General features: G+C 46.7%; 1 protein-coding gene across 3 annotated transcripts; it reads left to right on the top strand.

The window, feature by feature from the left end:
* Positions 1–4,957: 4,957 nt before the first annotated feature.
* Positions 4,958–21,680, top strand: MDK (midkine). 3 transcript variants are annotated; one of them, XM_028726963.2, is made up of 5 exons: positions 4,958–5,174; positions 17,941–18,020; positions 18,208–18,369; positions 20,002–20,163; positions 20,811–21,680. In XM_028726963.2, exons 2-5 carry the CDS (start codon positions 17,942–17,944, stop codon positions 20,837–20,839), a joined length of 432 nt encoding a protein of 143 aa, XP_028582796.1. In that variant the 5' UTR covers positions 4,958–5,174; position 17,941; the 3' UTR covers positions 20,840–21,680. The 3 variants fall into 3 exon arrangements, with proteins under 3 accessions (XP_028582796.1, XP_028582806.1, XP_077784901.1); XM_028726973.2 differs by having other exon boundaries at positions 4,964–5,174; positions 20,814–21,680; XM_077928775.1 differs by lacking the exon at positions 4,958–5,174 and adding an exon at positions 7,136–7,160.
* Positions 21,681–22,537: the final 857 nt, after the last annotated feature.

Genomic DNA, 22,537 nt, shown 5'->3' with positions numbered 1-22,537 from the left:
ATTTTATGTAAGTCCTTTTTTCTGATTTTTTTTTTCCAGCCAGTGCATAGAGAGCCACTCTGTGTTACAAAGCTATTACTGCCACCCAAAAGAAACTGAACAATTTTGCTTGTGTGAACAAAGGTTTCAGAAAGTAATCTCCTGGGTCTCTATATAACAGACAGGCTAGCAGATAATGAGTGATGTCTTATGAATACTGGTGGTCAAACACCCTCTTGCAGTGTCCTCCAGCAATGCCTTAGTGGTCAGATCATGGCGAAGAGCAAGCTCCATCCACCCCACCAAGCACCTGCTCCCACCCAAGACAAAATCCACATGCAAAGCTGCTACCAATGTCACTGGCAGTTCCGTTTAAGTCTGCCTCAGTGGTAGGCAAACACTAAGAAGCACCCACCTCCAGACCAATCCAGGAGCACAACACATGGCGTCCAGGCAAGGAGATCGGTCAAGTGGCTTGATGATACATCCCAAGTGCTTTCTCAGGCTATCACCACCTCTTCAAAAATGCCTCCCCATACCTTCTCATCAGAGTTACAAGGGCAGACCCAGGGTACCAAATGCAACAAGAGGTGGTCCTCCACTGCAGCATGAACCCTGTAGTCCAGTAGTAAAAGGGGGTTCTGTCCAATTACTCTCTGCTGATGTGTCCCCTACAGCAAGGGGTGTGGGAATCCTACTCCTTGGGAGTAGAGTTTGGCAACTTTGGCCTGCCTCCCCAGGCATTAAACTACTGATAATGTGGTTCAAATGGTTTAAGCAACTGTGGGAAAATGACCAGCCCTTGACTGTCCAGCAACCAGTATAACCCAGAAATCCAATACAGTAGTTTACACAAAAGGAGTATATGCAGTATAGGGAAAGAAAGAGTGAATATGTAGATCAAAATTGATATAAACACTACCAGAATGGAACTATTCATACACTAATCCAAAGTAACACTGCAAAACCTAACTCTCATTGGTTACCTCTGATGTTAGCAGCTTCAGGCATCAGATGCAGGTTGAGGGATCAAGAGGGTCAAAGAACTGTTTGGCAACAGTCATCTTTTCAAGAGTTTACAGCCCGGGCCTAGACCCTGAAAGTGCTTCTGTGGCAGCACCAGCGCCACCCCATACTAAGGCCCTGCAGACAAGCAGCAGTAAACCATGGTTTGCTTATATGCTTGGAAGCTCAGTTTCCGCAAAACAAAGTTTGCAGTGGTGTCTCAAATCAGGCTCCGGTCTCTGAGTGCTGAAACATATGAGAAGAAAAATTGTTGATCCCCCATATATTGAAGTGCAAACTGAAAAACAAGCCACACAGAAGTAAGGTACTCATTGGAACTCTGCCTATTGCGGCTCTGCATACAGGAGACTTTTCAGGGGAAATGTGCATGAGATAATCCTTGAGCTGAAGTTGGGGACCAGCCAGCAATATGTGAATTAAGAGTAGGGATGGCTTGGCAAGAAACCATTGTGTTGAAGCAGCTCATAAACTCCTTGACAGCTTTAGCCCCCTCTGCACAACCTCCCAGAGGGGGTGGTGGAAAAACAGTCTCATACCTCACCACAAACCAATTCCTTAGGTATGACATGAGCTCCCACAGTCTACTGGCAGCTCAGCAGGAGAGCCAGACTCAGCATTCCTCTCTGGACTGGAGAAAAGTGAATGGGTCATTTCCTAAGATTTTACAGTTGTGAGAAAATCAGGGGAGGTGGGGCGGAGGCTCTGGGAGAATGCAGCCTTCAAGTGACAACAGTGAAACAATAACTCTGTTAGACCCAAATAATAATCACAAATCAGCGAGCCAGCTTCTGAGTTTCACAGGTCTATCCCTCAGAGCTCAGAGGGAAAGAAGCAAGAGGTGTGGAGGGGAAACACTGCTGGTAGAGTCATGGACAAAATCTCATCTTGCAACATGGTGCTGTCTAACAAATTTATTGCATGGTGGCACAAGCTTTCATGGACTTAGGAGCAGGGCTTTTTTTCAACCAGAACTCTCAGGTGGGCACCATTGCTATTCTAAGAGAATGAGGGAGGTGTTCATGTTGAGTTCCGGTACCTCTTTTTCTAGGAAAAACAGTACTGCGGGGCATGCGTCTACAAAAGCGAATGCCATAATAACTTGGTTAGAGTTTAAGGTGCCACGAGACTCTTTGATTATTTACTTACTTACTGCAAGAGACCAAGATGGCTACCCCTCTGGAAAGCCTTAAGATGAAAATTCATGAAACTCTTAACTAGGTTAGACTGTAACCACAGGCTGCACCAGATTATACTGGGACAAAGAAGCAACGCCAAGATGCTTCTGAAATATAAATGCCTGCCTTTCTCTGCATCCATCTCTGGGACTGATCTGAACTCCCAGGTCTCTTGTACGGCAGAGAACGGAAGTGAAGGAAAGCATTATCTGTCTATCAGTATTTATGCCCCACCTTTCCACTGTAAATAATGCTCAGGAGTAGTTCGGAGGAACAAAACCCACTCTGACATTACTATTTTTGACAAAACAAACAATACCGTTTAAAGGGATGCTAACCTTTTTACTGGTAGCTGCAAGGCAAGTATGCAAAGCATTGGAAGCATAAACAGGGCCGTCTTAAGCATACCCAGCGCCGTGGTGCAAAGATCTGGGGACAACGACCGGGAGCAGGGCTGTCTTTAGCAGATGCAGAGCCTAAGCCTCTGCGGGGATCGCTCTCCTCCTGCGGAGGCTTGGGGAAAAAGTTGCACGCACGCCCACCATATAGTTGGCGGGGCGCAGCTGGCAGGCGTGCAGGGAAAGGGGAGGCTGCCGGCAAAGCCGTGCAGCTCCCCCACTCGCAAGGGTGCCTCTGAGAGGCCAGCACCTTGGAGTAACAAACCACTAAGACCAATGGGAAAGACAGCTCTGAGCATAAGGATGGATGGATGATACAATAATGGTAAAAACTTTGCCTGGAATAACGCACCAGTTGAGAAGCTGACCAAGTAAGTCTAAACACTGAGATGGCCAGACTATGAGGATGATTTATTCTCTCAAGTGTTTCTTGTTGAAAAGTCAAATGCAATCACACAGTTAAATTAGAGCCACTCCACCAAGATGTCAAAGTGGGTGGAAGATTCTGAATAAATAAAAGTACAGCACATAGTTCATCTATGGAACTCACTCCAGTAGAAGGCAGTGATAGGCACCAACCTAGATGGCTTTAAAAGAGGATTAGACAAATTTAGAGGGCTATTGATAGCTACTAGCCATGATGGCTGTGCCATACATCCACAGCTGGAGATAGCAATGCTTCTGAATACCAGTTGATGGAAATCACAGGAGGAAAGAAGTGTTCTTGTGCTCGAACCTGCTTGTGGATTTCCCACAGTTAACAACTGTGAGAATAGGCTACTGGAATGGATGGACCATTGGCGTGATCCAGCAAGCTCTTTTTATGTTCTTAATGTTAGAATGCAAGAAGACAAAGCCATTACCCATGGATGCAGTTGAATATGGTTAACAGTCATTAGGACACGATGCTAAATTTAAAAGCTTGTTTTCATCCCCTGTGGATTTTCAGAGTGCGTCATTCCTTCATTATTTGACAAACTGTTCCCCACCCCCAGCACACACTCCTCTGCTAAGTATTATTGTCTCCATCCTTCTGGTTGGACTGTCTGTGTTCTCCCTAGCTTCGGGCTATGGGTTCATTTAGACTGGGCTTATTCCCAAGAGGTTTCCACCCACATCCATATGTCCTGCTTGCAACTGTTTATGTCAATCTCATCCACACTTTGATAGCTAGAGATTAAGAGTCAATTGCACGTTTTAGGTTGGGCCACATTCACAAGTGATGTGAAGAACACCACCATTTACAGTGGGATGTGACACTTAGGAATGTGATTATTAATATGCAACAGGAAGCAGAAGAAAAGTCATTTTAAAACTGGACATGCATTGTAACCAATGTTGGTTTTGCATTCAGCATATACATACTGGAAATTAAAAGTACTGTAATTTAAGCAGTGCTTCTGAAAATGGCTGCTTTTTACACTCTCTGGAAAGAGCAGTCTAATGGGGGAACTGGTAGCTCATTTAGCACAGTCTCAAGAACTGACACGGTACATACTAGATCACTGAAGATTTCGGAAGTTGCTAAATCACCTCCCAATGCAATCCTTGGAGGACTCTTATGAGTGAAAAACATGACACAAAGTAATGTGCAAAATGGCATTGTGAGTTTCTTCTAGGCTAAGACTAGGCTGGTAACTTACAGACATCAAGGTGCTAGGACAACATTTTCACTAGAGATACAATTAACACTTTTAAACTGTGCAATGCACCACTTTTGAACATGGGACAAAACGTGAAAAAGAGCAGTTTTAAAACAAGCCTGTTTAGATGACATTGGCTTTATTTTCAAAACTGAGGTGTGACAGGTGCCAAAACATCACCCTCATGGTAGTGCCAAAGCCACTAAACACAATGCTTAATTTTAATGGTCACAATGCAATGTGCAAGCTCTCAAGAGTTGCACGAAACTTGTCCTCAAGCCAAATCTTTGGGTTTTAAACGACAGAAAAGGAATGAAAAGTGAGGGAGAAGATGTTTTTGAATGGAGGTGAATAAAGGGCTTGGTGCAAACGGCTACATTCATGTTGCATCTATGGCATCTGTGGGATGAAACCCACATTGAGCCTGCACTGCAATGCCTGTGTCCGAGAGAAGGAAGAGGCCAAGAAGGCAGTTTCCAGACTCTGGCAAACGTTGCTCGGAGTCCCCATGGAAGAAGGCGAGGAGGAGGAAGACGCAGGGCGGCAATTGGGGTAGGACTAGCCTCTGGGGTCTCTCCAGCAACTAAGGCCCAGCTTGAGTTTGCCCTCTCCGAGCTGGCCCGCCTTTTGTCTCCAATTCCATGAGGGAAGGGGGGCGGGAGGAGGAGGAGCCTTGGAAGGAACTTTGGGCTCCCCAAACTACCTTTGGTGGTCAGCTGGGCGTGACGTCAGGGGCCGCCGCCGCCGCCGTGCCGCGCAAGGTTGTGCCCACATGTGACCAGCTGAAACTAGTTCTGAAGACACAAAGGGAAAGGCAAGGCGAGATAAGGAGCCAGATAGCGGGGCGGGCGGTGGAGCAGGGCCAGGCGAGCGGCACGGCAAGCAGGAGGAGCAGTCTTCGTCACGACAGAGCGACCCAGGCGCCGGCAACGAGACCCGCAGCATCCATCCAGGCAAGTCACGCACCGGGCGCGCTCTTCTTGCGCGCCAAACTTCGCCGCCGCCGGCGGGAAAGGGGAGGCCGGCGCCCAAAGTGGCGCGCGGCGGAGGAAGGTGCGCTCCGCAGAGCCGTGCCCGAGGGCGGGGGCGGGGGACCCCGAGCGACTCGTGTACCTTTGTGAGGAAAGCCTCGCTGCGCTTGAGTTTGCTTTCCCCAGCCCCATAAAGCGCCCATGTTTGGAGTTCCCCAGGAACTTTTGCTCGAGCAGCCTCGAGCGAAGATCATCCCAGTCCAGTGTAAACGCTGTAACGCAAGTTTGGTCACCGGCACGGCGGGCGGGTGGGAGGGTGACGAGGCTCCATCACAAATGAAAGGGGTCTTTCCCCACCCCACCCCCCGGCGCTCCCGGAGCCTCTCCAGCTTTTAAAGAAAGGGGCCGAGATGATGCTGAGGCGCGAAGTCACCTTCTCCGAGAGGGGGAAGCGGGAAAGAGGAGCGGCGGGATAGCCGTTCAGAGCTGATCCCTTTCGCCGGTTGTTTCCTGCCCGGTCAGATAACATTGATGGTGAAGGGACGCGCCGGATCGGTTGGTTGAAACTTTTTTGCCCCAGGATCTTTGGGAGTCCGGCAAGAGTCTGGATGCTGAGACGCCACGGGGAACCAACCTGTATCTTTCTAGTTCCCCCAGAAACTAGTTCCCCCACCGGTGTGCTGCAGGGTGAAGAGAAAGGGTGGGAAGACTTCTCTGGGTCTGCCGCTGTGTGCCAGATGCAAATCTTGAGTCCTGTGTTTCCGACCTTTAGTTACAAGGGAGTGTTGTTTTATTTGTGTTCTGAGCACTAGGTTCATTATACTAACTGGCATCACATAGACAAGATCGCACCAATGCTCTCCATAGTAAGCAATCTGAAAGATCAGTCTGCATACATATAATGTGTGCGCACATATGTTTGCGAGCATACATTGAAAGTGGTCGCAATGGAGCAACCAGGGCTTAAAGAGCGCTAAGTTACTTACGTGACTTAGAGCCTGTACCCTTATTATCTTTAGTAAGCTTTCTTCTGCCCAGACATCTCTGTAGAAGTGCATGTAGCTCACTTTGCATCTGCCACCCTCTAATCCGGATTCTTTGGGCTAATATTGCTAGTGACTGGAGATGTGTGTTTGTGACTTGGTTATTCCTGATCCCTGTAAGGGTCTGCAAAAGATGCCCTTGAGATCCCACCCAGCTCCAAGGCAATTTTGGTTGCGGAAATTTTTTTTTATTTTTTTGAGGGGAAACAGAAGAGTGGGGTCTCTGTTCAGTCAGTCCCACAGTGGTATGCTTTATGATTATGCACGGAGGGAGAATTTCAATGGCTGCTGGTCCTTTCTCCTGCTGCAATTGAGACAGTGCTGTGCATTCCTCCTTTGGTTCTGTTGTTGCTGGAGTTGACCCTCGCTCAGCACGGAACTCCCCAAACCAGGCAGGAGCCAGGCATTTTGGAGCACAAGAAAGCATCTCATGCAAAATGTGAGCACCTCTATTGAAAAAGCCCCTCCACTTGGATCTGCTCCAGCTTGGAGAAGAATGAGAGAAGGTTGTTGTCGTCTGTCTGCCATTCCACCCCCCACCGCCACCCCATGGCTGGTTCCAGGAAGGAAGTGTCCCAGTGAAACTAGGACATCTCGTTTCACTCTGAGCACACACACACTCAAACTGTGTGTTTCTTTTTATGAGAGGGGAAGTGGGTGGTCAAGTCTTTAAAAACCCCTTTCACTAGCTGTTGCAGCCATGGTTCAGAACCCTTCGTAAAGGGGGCTTCCCTCAGAGCTCAGCGTGTTTCCTCTACCAAGCCTTGATCCATGCTTCTTTGAAGCGGGTCTTTATCCAGCCTTCTTATAGATAGATGTAGCAGCAGAGATGCAAGGCTGCATCCTGCTCTTCTGATACTCCTGTTCTGGGATGGTCTCCACACACCCAAAGCCTGAAAACTCTTGGCAACAAGGAGGTACTGAGGTAATTCCTGTTTCTCTCCCCCACCCCCACTCAATTACTCTTCAGGATCTTGGGCTATGGCCAGAATGCACAGAGCTGTGCACTTTTAAAAACCTTCTGAAACTACTTCTACAGTTGGAATTCAGACCAGTTTGTCATATATTTAACAACTTTAGATTCACTGTTCTGTTTGCAAGAATGCTGTTTTATCCTTCCCATGTTCTTGGAAATTTTTGAGTAGCTGTAGTAGGTGTTTAGGAGGGTGTTCAAGAACACATTTTAGGTCCTGTCTTTCATTTCAATCTGCAGTCCTAATGAGCTGGTGGGATTGGGGGAAGTGGTCACTTTATGAAAGCCACGAATCTTGGAATTCTGCAGAATTTGAAGCTGGATTTTAAGCCATGATAGTGTTGAGACCTCTGACTGTGTCTCTAAATGCTCTCCTACCCTTGAGTTTCTTGATGATGATGATGATACCAATTTCCCTCTGCATCTCCACATGCCATTATGATTTGTTAACATTTGATCCGTTTTGCTTGGTGATGATAAACCTCTTGGGAAGACCTCAATCAGAAAAGCAACGTTTCTTCCATGCTGTCAGGGTAGCGTTCCTGTTATTTTGCTGGCTGAAAGGTCATGTTAAGAGTAGGGATGAGGGAGAGGTTTGCATTCAAAGCTGAACTTAACCAAGTTCATCCTTTCTTGAAACAATACACAAACAGAAACACTTCCCTGAATTTTGCAGTGCAGTTCTCCATCCAAGAAAGGTGTAAAGAAAATGCATGTGCTGGGTAAACTAACACACGCGTAAAAATGCATAATAGTAGGGGAAGTTGCTTTGGAAAAAATGTATTAGAGCAAGACTGCATACAAAAATGGATTTATTAGGAGAAATTCACACTAAAATACTGGTGAATTTCCATGAGAATTAAAAAAGAGGATAGAAAATTGCTACCGAAATGTAGTGAATTGAATTTGAGATTGGAAAAACGAGAAACAGGGAGAACCGAAATTGACAGATCCATCCATCCCTAGTCAGGAGCCCCCATGTCTGTCTTTCAACCATTTACCAACCATTCCTGAGACTTGTTATGCATAGCCCTCTATGGGTTCACTCCACCTTTTAGAGAATAAAGCCTCCTTATGTACCCTAGCCTCTTTAGCTTTATTATTTATTTTTACATTTATACCCTGCCTTTCCCCCAATGAGTTCAAGCTGGCGTATGTTGTTCTCCCTGTCCCCCATTTTATCCTCACAACCCCCCTATGAGGTAGGTTAGACTGGGTGGTCCCTGGACACCCAAGTGAGCATCACTTTCCTTGGTTTCAGTGCTTGAAATGCCATATACCCAAAAGACTGCACCACATATTTTTGATTTCACTGTGTGACCACCCTGTTTAAAGTTGTGGTGGTTTCCTTGGGTGCCTCCCAGTGGGATTATTTTGTCTTGTTTTTCAAGTGCCAGGTGTGCTGATTCAGGGCATCCAAGGCATGGGAATAGTGGGAATCCATCTTGCTGGATGGATGCAGCCCAGGTAAATGGAAACATTTGCAATGTTTGGTGCTTCTTCCTTGACAATGCAGTCTTGTCCTATTGACTTCAGTGGGCTTGCTCCCAGGTAAGCTTTGTCCTCATTCCAGATGGATGCTCAGTCAGTGGGGAAGGAATCTCGGTGGGATGCAGCCTTATACAGAGATTTTGCTTGTGCCATGTATACCCCAGGAAACATTTGCAATGGTGAGGAAGAGGAGGGGGCCTGAGAATAGAAGGTGGTAGGAGAGGAGGCAGGGAAGGAAGGATCTGAAACCTGCCTGGACACAGCCTGAGGGAAAGGAGGTGGGAGAGAGTGGAAGAATCATGCATATTGTTGAAGCTGCATTTGGCTGTAGGAAATGGAAATCTGAGGGGACTGTTGAGGCCAACTTTTCCTGCATTTTTATAAGAAGGAACAAGGCAAGTCCAAAGATGCAGAAACACAAAGGACCCAAAAGGAAGAGCTCATGGTAAAACAGGTCAGAGAGGACTGGGAGGAGAAGGCTTGTGGCTGCTCTTGAGACAGAGCAGGAAGCAAACACCAGAAAGAAGGTGGGTGGTCAGGGCACCTTAGCAATTCAGAATGGCTGCAGCTGCCGTTAAATGCCCTATGTTTTAATTTAATGGATCTCTCTTATTTGAAGTTCTTTGTCCCTTCAGACAAACAAAAGAAATCATACGTCCCTTGTTTTGGAGCCCATGGTTTTCAAAGTGGCCAGTGTTTAAGTAATTTTGTTCTGGCAGCATTTCTGTATGCAGGGGAAGAAGTTAGATGTGAGTCCTGCATAGTGATGAAAGCGAGCTTCGTGGCTCTCTCTCAAACTTCCATGTAGTCTGGCCTGGTTCTCTAAACTCACCGAGGAGTGTTGGTGAAATAGTTCAAAAGTTTTGTGAATCTGTTTATTCCCACCTAGTTTCGGAGTGAGTTAACACGATAAATCCAAACATTTCCTGAATGATATGCCACCGTTATCTTATTGTGTGCAAGCAGTGCCTCTCTTTTTCTTAAAATATTCCTGCCTTCCTCACGTTGTTAGATGATGAGCTAATAATGATGCTTGCCACATAAGCATGTAATCACATTGACATCTGCAGTGCATCATGAAGAAAATCTGTTTCTTGCCATGGAGGGAACTTTGGGTCACATCCATACCATACATTTAAAGCACTATTGTACCACTTTAAGAGTCATGGCTCCCCCCCCCCCCCCCAGATGTCAATTCTGCCTTTGAAATCCCAGTAATGTCCAGGAAAATCTGGATGTATGGCAGCCCTAGTTAAGGGTGCTGGGGACTATACCTTTGTGAGGGGTCTCCTTAAAAGCCTTAATGAACTACCATTCCTAGAATTTTGGGGGGAAGATATGGCTCTTAAAGTGGTCCAAGAGTGCTTTCAATGTGTGGTGTGGGTGTGACCCTGATGTGAAGGAAATTTGGAGTCAAAGAAATAAGGGAAAACTGGAGTGTGGGTCACTTGCAATGTAGTGGATCATATGCTAGTTTTGAGGGTTGAAAGCAACTATTCAAGTTCCTTCTGGGCCATGAAGCTTAGCCTACCATATGGTGAGATCCTGCACATGCCCACTCAAAAGTAAAGCCTGTTGTGTTCAATGGGGTGTATTCTCAGGAAAGGGTACAGGATTGCAGGTGGTTGCCGTGATGACCAATAAGCATTTTGCAGTTTATATAGTTTTTCACATAGATTGTTATATGCCCTGTGGCTGGCTTGGTGTAGTGAATGAGGAGAACTCTGTAGGAAGGTTTAAGAAAGAAGCTCTGTGGGATTCACTCACCGCCCCCAGGGTCAGGTATTGCATATGGTGGCTCTGCTAACACCTTTCTAATCCTTTGCTCCATTGTCCTTCCTTCAGCATTTATGCAGCAGCAGAACTAGGAATGATTAGAAATTAGTTTTGCATAATAAGCTGGTACTAGGAAGAGAGAAGCAGGGATTATTATCCCCCAAAGTGGGAACCGCCCATCCTGAGAGATTCTGAATGTAAGACAGGTGAGCAGTGCTTACATTCTGGAACGAGTGCAGATGCATTTGAGAACAAAGAAAGCAAACCAGAACAGCTGGATGGATGGGGACTTGACAGTTTTTCCTGTTCTGACAGAGATTTGGACGGTTCCTGTAAAAAGCACGCCCCCTCCAGCAATGTGTTCTGTGACTGAGCAGAGGGCTGTGTATTCTTCCCATCCTTTATGGAGATCCCTGCAGAGGCGATATACAAGTTGCTTGACTGCAGTAAGCACTAAAACTCAGAGGCAGGGGAGAGCTGCTGATTACCATCCCACTTATTTGAGGAGACAGGGCACCTGGAGAAAACAGATAGGTAGATTGGCTCTAATAGGGGTGTGAATAGCAAGACACTGCTGTTTGACACTTTGAGCCCAGTTCTGTGTTTGCTTAGAAGTAAGTCCCACTGATTGAATGGGACTTACTTCCAAGTAAATAGGTGAGCTTGAAGCGGTAGAGAATCTTGCATTGCCACTGTGAAGGAGCTCAGTTCATGCCGGATGACTCATCTGGTGGAGAGGAGGCAGTGCAGCATCTAAATCTCCAAGTGCCGACAACCGGGTTAGAAGTGACACCTGGAACAGATCTTGCTTGGCAGAGAAGGGAGGCCAGGGAAAGTGAAAGGGCCCCTCGTTATTGTGTTTGGCACCTGCGACCCCATTCCAGCATCACCCAGAGGTTTTCCATGGACTTGGTCCAGGGTTAGACAAATCCTTGGCAATCCTGACTGTTGCCAAAGTATGTCTAAATTTTCAGCTGCAGCTCAGCATGTGCAGCCTGTGAGGAGAAAGCGTTAGCAGAAATGAGGTATGCTCTAAGACCTGGATACAGGAAAAGTTAAACGCGACAGGCATATAATGAAATCCAGGGAGAGCAAAAATATCAGGGGTTCTGCAGGGGAGGGGGAACTGCCCCAAATATTAGTTTCATCTTAACAAGAAATTTCTCACTTGGGATTGTTTAAACTGTGTCTCTCCCTGCCCCCCATGCAATAGAATATCTGATAGTCGGTGTACTCCCTTCCTTTAATTTCTGTCTCGTTCTGTATCACCGTTCAACTTGTAAAGCTCTGTCCCACAAGGGAATAGGGTACATTCTTGAAATGATCAGCAAGAGGGATGAAGGAGAGAAGGACCATTGAAATAAATGTTTCAATTTTGGGAGAGGAAGCTTAGTAAACACAGAGAAGAACAAAACTGAAAAGGAGGAATAAGCTGATTTCTTCTTCTGGTTTTTGCTTTCTCTTCACTTCAGATGAATTCACAGTAGCCACCAGCCCATCTCTTACCTTAAGCTCATTTGAAAGGTAAAGGACCTAATGCTTGCACTCTGCTGAGGGGCAGCAAGACAACTGTTCCCACAATTACCAGTAAACAGGACAGTGATAGTGATGTGGGATGCAGAACTAAGTGCAGCCTTCCAAAATTAGCCTTCAGCAGATGGCGGAGCACAAAACAAGTCCTGACTTCTAAGAACGCTATTGAATTACACAGGTCACTTGCGTGGCTGGTTTGCTGTTTGTTTGTTTACTGTGCAAACTAGTGTCTTCCCCTCTCTCCTTGCCCGCTGTACACCTGTCCTATCAGAGTCTGCATTCGAGGACTTGCATATAACTATTCTGTTTACTTTTTAAAAAATGGACTCTGCAACAAGGTGAGCAAATTCCCATGCTTCTAGCCCTAGTTATGGCTACTCTTAGTTCTACTGGACCACATCACTTCCACAGCCAAACGTGCTCAGGTCCAGGTGGGTTTGTCTTGCCACATATTTCTCTCCCATCCAGCATACATGCTAAATGTATTCCTTGTGTTTGCTCTTAATTTAATTGTTGCATTTTAACGGAGGAAGGTGTATCCTCCCACTGCATGTTTGGGAGATTGGCCATGTTCCTGACAGCAGTCACTGCAGAGAAGGCAGATTGCTGAAGCTGGAGAGAACAGCAGACTGCAGGCTGATGCCAAGAAGGGAAGGGCAGAGGATCCATGCCATAGGACAGAATAAGTGCATGGAGCATATTTAAACAAGAACAACAGTTTTCTGCTGGATTTTGAAGTGGTCAAAGGAGGAAACTGAGGATGATAATTATCTGTGTTTCTTTTTTCTTTTTGCATGAAGAAAAGGAGAATTAGAGCTCCAGGAGACCAAGATGATAGAACTGCAATAGGCCAGTCCAGAGGAGATGAGGCTCTTACTGTGGAATTTGTAGCACACAAGAGCCAGGCAGCATTAGAAAGAGGAATAAAGGCAAAATGAAGAACAAAATGGATATTGTACTGATGCTTTTGCACTTAACCAAATAGGCCAGGTTCAGACATTTGTCCCAGAGTTCATATACCATAGTTTACTAGCAGCCCTGTACCCTCATGTTGATTGGGAATGCTAAGGGGGGGGGGGAAACTAGGGCAATTTTGTAATGGGTAGTTTAAAAATACATTTTTGAAAGGTTCAGTTCTCCATCTTGATTCAAAATGGAGTCCAATTTTATCCAAGAAAGACTTGCCCCTCAATCTCAGGAACCATCACATAAAATTTGGTTAAGAGATGTTAAGAAATGTCCAAAGGCACAGCAAATAGAAAAAGTAACATTCCAAAATATATAGTAGAAGATGAAGCCATGAACAAGTACTGTGGCCATGTACTCCTCCCTTGCCCCTCCTTTATACGCTGGTTTCAGTGTGGAGATCTTGCTTGCATTTAAGTCAGAGTTCTCCATAACATCCAAACAGATTAGGATAAGCCAGGATCTGATCCGATTTAAAATGCCAGCTCAAGACAGAAGTGCACTGAGTAAACCTACATTAATGTGTATTGCCGTTGCTTCCATATTTAGGCTATAGTTTCCCTACCTTCTTGCAACTAGTTTCAGTCATTACAGATATCATCAGCTGTAGGGAAAGAAACAAGGAATCCCACAGAGATCTTGTGAGCTGAGTTGGCCTTCAGGCCATGCCTGGTTGCTGTGCAGCACTTTCCCACAGTGAAAATTATTCAGATAATATTAATAACAAGAAGAAGAAGTTGAAGATGATCTCCTGGGGGAATAATCCATGTTCACTGTTTGGTGGGGAGGGACATTCAGCCTGGATTGATTTGTTACCTCTGCGGTCTGTTTGCTGCTCTGTGCAACCAGGTCTCATGCCATGCCAGCAGCTTCTGAAGCAGGAAGACGCATCAAGGATTGGCAGAACATGGGGTTACTTCTGACATCACTGCCAGCACTTCTTGGAGGCCACAGGGCTATCATAGAAAGTTGAACAACATCTGCCCAGCCCACATTGTGTAAGCGGTTAAGGGTGTTCGATTCAGATTGAAGAACCCAGGCTCTGATCCCCACAAAGCCAAAGCCAAAATATAAATGTAACAAATAAATTAAATTCCTGCTTGGTTCAAAACTTACCATAACTTGACCAAGTGGAAGCAGCAACCAGATTGCAAACCCTAATGTGAGAATTGGTCCAGAAAGAAAGTGTCGTCCCCCTGCAAAATGAACACAATATATTCGCCTAGGGTATTATTCATGTTAGACTCTTGCTATTACTCTTTCCAAAATAACTTAAGCTTTACAGTAGATGGTCACAGAAGAGATGGTTTAGGTTTCAACTTGCTAGGTATCTGTTATTGAGCCTAGCAGAAGCCATTCTTTGCCTCCTTAATTCCCACTGGAAGGGGGACAAATGGCTCAGACCGCCATGACCCACATCTGGCAAATCTTATCAGATATTCCAGTCATGGAAGAGCTTGGATCTGGACCACTCTTGGTGCTGAGCTCCTGCCCTCTTGGGCTCTGCCTTGACAGGCCCTTGTCTCCCCCGAGGGGAGTTCCCCTGCTGAAGGGGGTAGGGGAAGTGGCCTTCGTCCCTTAGGCGTTGCCTTCAGCTCCCCAGCCTGTGTAATTCTCTGTGACAGTTCAATTCAGAATGAATCCGGCCGCTTCACAGCAACAGACATACAAAAGGTGAGCCCAGTGGAGCCTGAATAATGAAGAGAGCTGCTCTCTGCAGTGGGCTGCCTGGGGGACACTGTGGGGGAAGGGGCAAAAATGCTGACCTAGTGTTTCTTTTCCCTCGGTCCTCCGGGCTATTTCTTTCCCCTACACTGAGCACGGCATGTTTCATCCCAGTCTGTGATGCAATCGGTTCCTCTGAACTGCTCTGGCAGTGGGGGCAGAGGCAAAGGACTGTGTCTGATACACTTCCAAGTTGCCTCGTCCAAAGCACCATTTATAACCTGTTTTTCTCCTTCCCCCACTTTTTCCCTCTTCACGGGCATATTGGAAGGAGGATTAAATATCCCACAAGTGCATATAATGGAAGACATGTGCTAGTTAGATCCCCCAGCACAACAAAGATACCATGAAGTTGTTGCATGTCTGCAAAGTCAATGCAAAACCACCACATTGCAAAAGCCCTAGATCCATCATCTGCTAGAAGCCTTAACTAAACAGCTAAGCTAAGCTTCCAGTCCTCATGCCCAGGTCCCTGGGGCCTTAGCTTCAGCCTAGAGTGCTACCACTCACCTTTAGTATATAGAACTACGTAAATTCCGCTGCAGCACCATGCAACTTTGAAATCATGTATCAGTCATGGTATTGAGAATCACCTTTTATTTTTATGTATCTTTTTAAAAATTTCTAAGCTTTAGGCTCTGTAGACTGTTAACAACTCGGAAGCCAGGAAATGGCTGATCAGGATTTTCATTTGTTCAAGGATAGATCTTTGGTACCGTGCGTAGTCTGCTTCGTGCCTATGGGAATTAGAATAAAACATGCAAAACAAGCATGAACATGTGCATCATGTATGCAAATTGCAGAATTCAGAGGTGTAAGGGGGAATAATTTTGGTGTTTTGCGTGTGGCTCAATCTTCTCTGTTCCAAGTTAATTTATGAGTTTTGTGATGCAAATACTGTGGGGGAGAGTAGGAAGATCTATATTTTAAACCCAGATGGAAGTTGTGCCATCCACTTATTCTTTGGGGGCCCCTGCAACCATTTCAGGACTTGCACAACTGCAGCTGTGGTTGTTGGCAGTGCAGTACCTCAGCATTCCAGTACTTGATCAAATAAAGGCCAAAATTACCAAAATCCAGTGGCAAACGAAAGAGCTCCCCCTTCGTGGTATAGTCATACTCACAGTTTGTCATCCTGGTGCCACTGAGAAGCGCTGCACATACAGAAAAGGATGCTCTTGCAGATTCTGTAGAACTAAGCAGTCCCTTTGCTTTCTGGTACATCCCTACTTTCCTCCATCACCACTCTTAGTGTGGGAGCACCAGGTGAATGAGTATGCTGAATCTACCTTTATTTATTATTTCATTACTGCTGGACTCTTCCAGGTGAGTAAGATTTGCATTCGTGCCCTGTAAGCAAATCTTACTCACCTGGAAGAGTCCAGCAGTAATGAAATAATAAATAAAGGTAGATTCACCTGTTCCCAGGTATTGGAAAAATAAAACAACCTGAGTTACATGTCGTTCCCAGGTATTGGAAAAATAAAACAACCTGAGTTACATGTCTTTCCTCCAATGTTCTCGTGAGACTCTTCGTTGAAACAAAATAGTGCTGCTGTTGTTTTAAGAAGAGAATCGCAAGGCTGGCCACTAGTTCACTCTAGCTAGGCCATAGATGAATGGTGCTTCACCAAACTGCCTGTTGAATACTCCGCCACTCTCAACATCTGCCCTGGAGGCAGTTCAGATCTCTTGGGTGTACTGCACTGAGTCTGGGCAGAAACACATACTAGCTTACATGCTGCAATGCTACAGTGCACACACTTCCCTGCTTCTTCTCTACACCTGCAGTTCCCCTTCTTTATGGTGCGCACATACACACACACACGGGCACACTCTTGCTTGCGCTCTCTCGCTGAGCCTTGTTTCCATAGATAGACCTTTTGTGGGGATATGGTAATAGGCTGACATTAAGAGAGCCAGCAGGGGGAGCAGCCTGCCTTCTAAAGCTCCACATGAGATCTAATTGTGTTGGGCTTTTATTTTTAATCTTCTGTTTTAGTTCTCAAAAACTCTGCCTGTTGGGGGCTTCTTTTCCCACCCTGGATTCTTTTTGAGCTGGATAAAGATTCCATGGCAGCTGAGATCCCCCCGACCTCGGGGAGCTTTGGCATTGGCGAGGTAGCCTGCTGAGCACCAGATAAAAGAGGCAGTGGGAAATGAGGGAAAATGTGGGAGCATTTGAGGGGAGTGGGGAGCAGGGCCTCACTATTGCCAGCCCGCAGAAGCCTTCTGGCTTCCGAAAGGCAGCAGCAGCAGCAGCAGCAGCATAAATCCCTTTGGCAGGTTTGCTTTTTCCCAGTTTCCACTTCGTTGCTCTAGATTTGCAGTCTAGGAAAGGGGGGTGTCAGAGACCAGGGTGGGGTAGAAAGTTTGCAGTGCTCCTCGGATTATTTATTTGCTTATTAAAAGGGGGAAAGGCCCCGAGTCTTGTTCAGTTTCTGCCATAGGCCCACAGGATTCAATAGGTACAGGAGAATAACGTCATTTTGTTTTACCTTGTGGGCCAAAGGCTCATTGTGAGGGGAAGTGCCCATTGACTCGCACCACTGTGGGAATGGCGTGTTTGTGTCTCAGTAAGTGCAGGCCTTGTGTGGGCTTGCCAAGTGGCACAACACACCAAAAAAGGGAAGCACAACAGAGCAAGAAAAGACAGACATCCCAGCAATGGCAGGGAAGAAATGCTCTCAAAGGCATTGTGTTAATCCCAGTGGGTCGTCTCCAGTGCTAGTCCTGCTCAGAGTAGCCCATTGAAATTAATGGACCTCTTAGTTAACCAGGTCTATTAATTTCAGTGGGTCTACTCTCTGTGTGTTTCAGGCAAATAGCTCTTTGTCAGATCACTGTTTGTATCTCCTTCTCCAAACTGAGTCACTCTTGCAGAAGTCACTGAGGTTGCCAGTCTGTTAGCACAAGTTATTAAAGAAAGTACCATTGATAACAGCCCTCAGAAAGAGAGCTGTTTGCTCAAAATATGTTGCGAATCATACAGCCAGTACTAATAACTGATTCCCAAACCTTCTGGGTTTCAGTTTCCATACTCTTAATGTTGCTCTTGCAGAAGTCAGTAGGGAGAAGGTGGATGGGGATAAAACTAGAATTGCCTTTCTCTTCCTGTCATTGGCTCTGGCGCCACCTACTGTTGGCCTCCCTGCCTTCCGCCCTAACAGTTCCATTGAGCACCAGCCATCACTGCAGGGCTTTGATGCACGAGTTGACTCCTTATCCTTTCCTTCTACAGAATGCAGGTCCGTGGACTCTATTTGCTTTTGGTTCTGATTCTTCTGGCTGCATCTTCTGAGGCTGGCAAGAATAAGAAAGGTGAGCTGACTAGGAGAGTTCTGGCTAGCAAGTGGGATGAGGCCCTGTCTGCAGCTTGATGTTCTGAGGGCTTGCTTGCAAGGCGTGGGCAGGGGCTGCATTTAATGCCTTACAGTGGCCTGGGGGGAAAGGAGAAGCTGTTTGTTGTGTGTTATAATGATTGCTGTCTCCCCTATGACCAATGCAGAAAAGGTGAAGAAAAATGGCTCGGATTGCGAGGAATGGCGCTGGGGTCCCTGCGTTCCCAACAGCAAAGACTGTGGTGTTGGCTTCCGCGAGGGAACTTGTAACGAAGAGACCAAGAAACTCAAGTGCAAGATCCCCTGCAACTGGAAGAAGGAATTTGGAGGTGAGTGTGTGTCTTGCTCTGAGAGAGAGAAGGGTGAGACTTAGGGAATGACACACCAGTCTTAAATGGGACCTTAGGAAGCCAGCCAGCCCACCGGCTTAACAAATTCTGGAGAAATTGTGGTTCTTTGCCTGGAACGATTGCAGGCAGTTAGCGAGGAGTGTGCATGCAGTCTTGGGGGTCATGTGCACACCGTATGCCAACTTACTGCCGACGTTAATGCTGTGTCGGTTTTTGCTGTTTACAGTGAGTTTGCAATTGATAATGTGCTCGTTCTGCATCCAGCACTTCTGCATTAGAAGCACATCCTGTGGCTTCTGGAGGCAACTGGGCTTTCCGCAGAGATACTTGACTGTGGTTTCTGGCAGCTGTCATTCATTTGAAGCAGACTTCCCCAACCTGATGCGCTCCAGATGTTGTTAGACTTCAACTCCCTTCATCCCTGACCATTGACTGTGCTGGCTAGGGCTGATGAGAGTTGAAGTCCACAACATCTGGAGGCAGACGGTTGGGGAAGACTGTCCTTCTGCTTAGGAACATAGATGTGGTTGCCTTATACCAAGCTGGACTATCAGTCCCTCAAGCTCAGTTTTGCCTAGATGGCTCATCCAGCCTGCAAGTGCCAGGGATTGAACCTGGAATCTTCTGGGTGCAAAGCACACACTCTACCTTTCTACCTTACTCCTTATCTGAGAGAGAATATGGTGGTTGAAGGCCAGAGAAATTCTGGTAGGGGGTCTTGGATCCAAAAGGAAACAAGATGGTGGTGGCAGTATGGGGCAGAGTCCCTTTTATCTGGGTCCCACTGAAAAGGTTGCCATCACCAAGAGATAACGTACAGCTTCCATGTCACTTGCCTTCTGTCGAGATACCAGATTATCTGTCCATACTCAGTCCAATACTCTGAGCGACTCCTGATATACCAGCATTTTCCAACAACTCTCAGGGCAGTGGGATCAATGAGGATCCAGGAATACAGAGGATAGTAGATTCCAGAAAATAACTTGGATCTGAGCAGAGAATTAAGTGGCTTGAATGCTGAGTGGAAGCTTTCTACACTTTTAAGCCACACCTCACACATTCCCTTTGTCTCGCTATTCACACTTCCTTTTTACTTCCATGCTCCTGTGTCTGCTTCTTCTCTGTTTAGGTTAGTGAGGAATTAGGTTGTGGCCGGCTGGAGGAGAGGTTTGGCAGTCAGTGCTAGCTTTGCAGCTTCCTGTTTCCCTCCACTGTGGAGTCCTCCCCTTTGTTTGCTTGCTATTTACAGCAGATAGGAAAATATACAAGAGGTATGGTCATGCTGCATTGGTGTTTATCCACGTACCAGGCCCTTGAAAATTACCTGTTTGTTTGGTGTTGTATTTTAAAAGAGTCAGGCCTACAAACCACAAAGTTCCTAGTTCCATGACAATGTTGTGCAGCAGTCACTGCCAGTCCATTTACCCTGATCCAGCTAACATTTAGTCCCAGTAACATTTAGATCTGCTACTTGTTGAGCCGCATGGACATGATTCTTAGCAATTTGGTAGATAGCCATGGTGAACACTCTTTAGGATCTTAGGTGTCTCACGGGCAGGACCATTGTTTGTTTGCTAGAACAGATCTAATGGCTCTTAACTTCTCTCCTAGCTGATTGCAAGTATAAGTTTGAGAGCTGGGGTGGTTGTGACTCGGCAACAGGGCTGAAGTCCCGTTCGGGCACTCTGAAGAAGGCCCTCTACAATGCCGAGTGCCAGGAAACTATACAAGTGACCAAGCCCTGCTCTCCTAAGGCCAAGTCAAAATCCAAAGGTGAGTCCCAGCTCTTAGGCTCCCTTTTTCTGCCTTAGATAATTTGCCATGCATTACTCTTGATGATCCAAGAAGGATATAACTCCTGTGTTAGGGGTGGCAAATTAGGAAACATGCAGTTCTCTATGCAATTGCCATATTGCTCTAAAACACACTGGCAACACAGTATTGCTTGGAGAACTACAGCTGACTCATGAGCTGAGTGTTTGTCTCACTGGTGTCTTTATACGTGCTGACCTTTTACAAGAAAACACCCGTGATAGTTCACAAGCAATTGTAATGACAAGATTACAATTATATGGTGCTTCAGGTGCTGAGAGGAATCTAAAGCCCACAGTGTCTGTCCCCCAGGGGGTGCATTTGTGTGAATGGGGAGAAGCTGGAGGCTGGAGTGAGGTGCCAATAAATGGTAGAATCTTCCCACCTGCAAGGCAAATGCAAGTGTCCAGACAGGAGGAACCCAAAAAGCAACAAGACTGGATGTGCTCCAGATGCACAGCCTGTATGCTAATGCAAGTCCAGGAGACTAGTGGTCAACTGGCGTGTTAAGAGTGCTAGTAAATGCCAGACCAGCACAGAAATAAATGAGAATGTGTGGGGCCCCTGTATGTGGTGTGTTGCACTAATGATCTTCCATTTGTTTCAAGCAGCCAGAAAAGGAAAGGGGAAGGACTAGAACGATGGATGCAGCCCCACTGTCTTCAGGGCATGGTGCCTGAACCCTCTTGGACACACACCACTTGGAGCTCCAGCGTGGTCCCTCCCAGCTTGGCAGCCCTTTTGCCACATCCCACCCCTCTTCTGCCTCCACAATCTTGCCCTTCACTGACACACCGTTTCTAATCACTAGTTTCCTAGGGAGCAAGCCCACCCTGTCGTGAAGAAAGCCCCCTTTAGCCTTCCCTGTAACGTCTCCTTTCTACCATGCTCCCCCTCCCCCCGATCTGTGCATCTCGGTGCTCTTTGCTCTGGTTTGTTTCCCCGGAATTCCGCACGATGCGTTTTGAGATGGGGCTGGGCTCTGCTAAGTTGTGGATAGAGTTCTTCACCTTTGGGCTCCTTGGCTGAAGCCATATGGCCCTTTGGCGCATCTCTCTCTCTCTCTCTTGCAAGCTTGGCAGCGAGGCCTGTGGTTTCCTCGTCCCCCATGCAACTTCCCATAGGCAAAACTCCAAATTAAGCTAGCCAAGGAAACTGATTTGGAGTGTGTAATGGAGGGGAGGGGAAAGGGGGGAGTTAATGAGAAGGGGGGAGCCCCATGCCTGCCTTACATTCCTCCTAAGGTGACTGTGTGCAGTAGGACTTCCTTTGGTGTCGCTTTGAGCCCCTCAGACTTACAAGGGGCTAAATCAGTGCCTGCTGCCCAGGGTGCTGTGTGTGAATGTCTGTTTCTGCCTCCCTCCTCCAGTATTATATAAATAAATATATCCAGTACAGGCTTGTTCATAAGCAGACCATCTGGAAGGTGTGTGTTTTCCATGAGCTGTGTTTGACCTTTTGTCAACAAACCACCTTTTGCCTTTCCTTCGCCACCCAAGAATCTCCCTAGAGTTATGAGCATTGTCTTATCTTTTTCAGTCACAATGTCCTCATTCCTTCTGTCCCTTCTTGTCTCTATATTTGCTGGGACACTGTGGCCTTGTCCTCCTTTTACTGGTGCTGGGTAAGCCCTCTTTGCTTTTTACAATGCCCCCTCTTTTCCAATAAAAGTCTTTTTACAAAAAAAAAAAAAAAAGGAAAGTCCTCTTTTTTTGCGGGGGGTGGGGTGGGTTAATGCCGTATTTCTGTGTCAAAGAGCTGCAAGCCCATGTGGCTGTGTAGGAGGATCGCAGCTAGCTAGGCCGCGCTGGGCCTAGTGCCACCGTGGGAAGGAGCACAACAACACTGTGAGCTGTCACTGGAGGAAGGCCGCCACTTTGAGCTTGACAACGCTCAGTAGGCCAGGAAAAATCTGACAGACATTGACTGCAGGGCTGGGGTAAGGAGCTTGCTGTCCATTCAGATTTCCCTGCTGTTGTGTTTTTTTTAGGCCGATGGAGTGAAACAAACTTGACGTCGGGGATATTTAAAACAACCGCTTTGGGCAAGGTGAGAATAAATACAGGGTTTCTCTGCCAAGGAGAGCTTGAGTGGTATGGCGTTGAGCTCCGGATACCTGTCAGCTCTCCAGAGCCAAATGGTCTGTCACAGGAAAAGTCTCTGTTGAGTTTCCTGCCTCTCGGCTGGTAAAGAAGGGCTTGGACTAAGACCGAGGACAGTTAAACAAAGCAGGATGAGGCAACAGGGCCTTTCCTCTTAGACTGGATTGTAGGTGTTCTGGAGAGTGAATTTCCCCTGCAGTAGGAGGGGGGAACCTCTGGTCCACTGGGTCCCC

Source organism: Podarcis muralis, chromosome 1 (genome assembly GCF_964188315.1).
Source record: "Podarcis muralis chromosome 1, rPodMur119.hap1.1, whole genome shotgun sequence".
NCBI classification, from domain to species: domain Eukaryota; kingdom Metazoa; phylum Chordata; class Lepidosauria; order Squamata; family Lacertidae; genus Podarcis; species Podarcis muralis.
The sequence above is the reverse complement of the archived record's forward strand: the minus strand, read 5'-3'. Positions and strand labels throughout refer to the sequence as shown.

What these genes read in the sequence shown, in the direction of transcription:
- MDK (XM_028726963.2), top strand. Translation starts at nt 17,942, where the DNA reads ATGCAGGTCCGTGGACTCTATTTGCTTTTGGTTCTGATTCTTCTGGCT. An exon ending in GGCTGGCAAGAATAAGAAAG is followed by an intron (nt 18,021 to 18,207) that starts GTGAGCTGACTA and finishes TGACCAATGCAG; the next exon opens with AAAAGGTGAAGAAAAATGGC. An exon ending in GGCCAAGTCAAAATCCAAAG is followed by an intron (nt 20,164 to 20,810) that starts GTGAGTCCCAGC and finishes ATTTGTTTCAAG; the next exon opens with CAGCCAGAAAAGGAAAGGGG.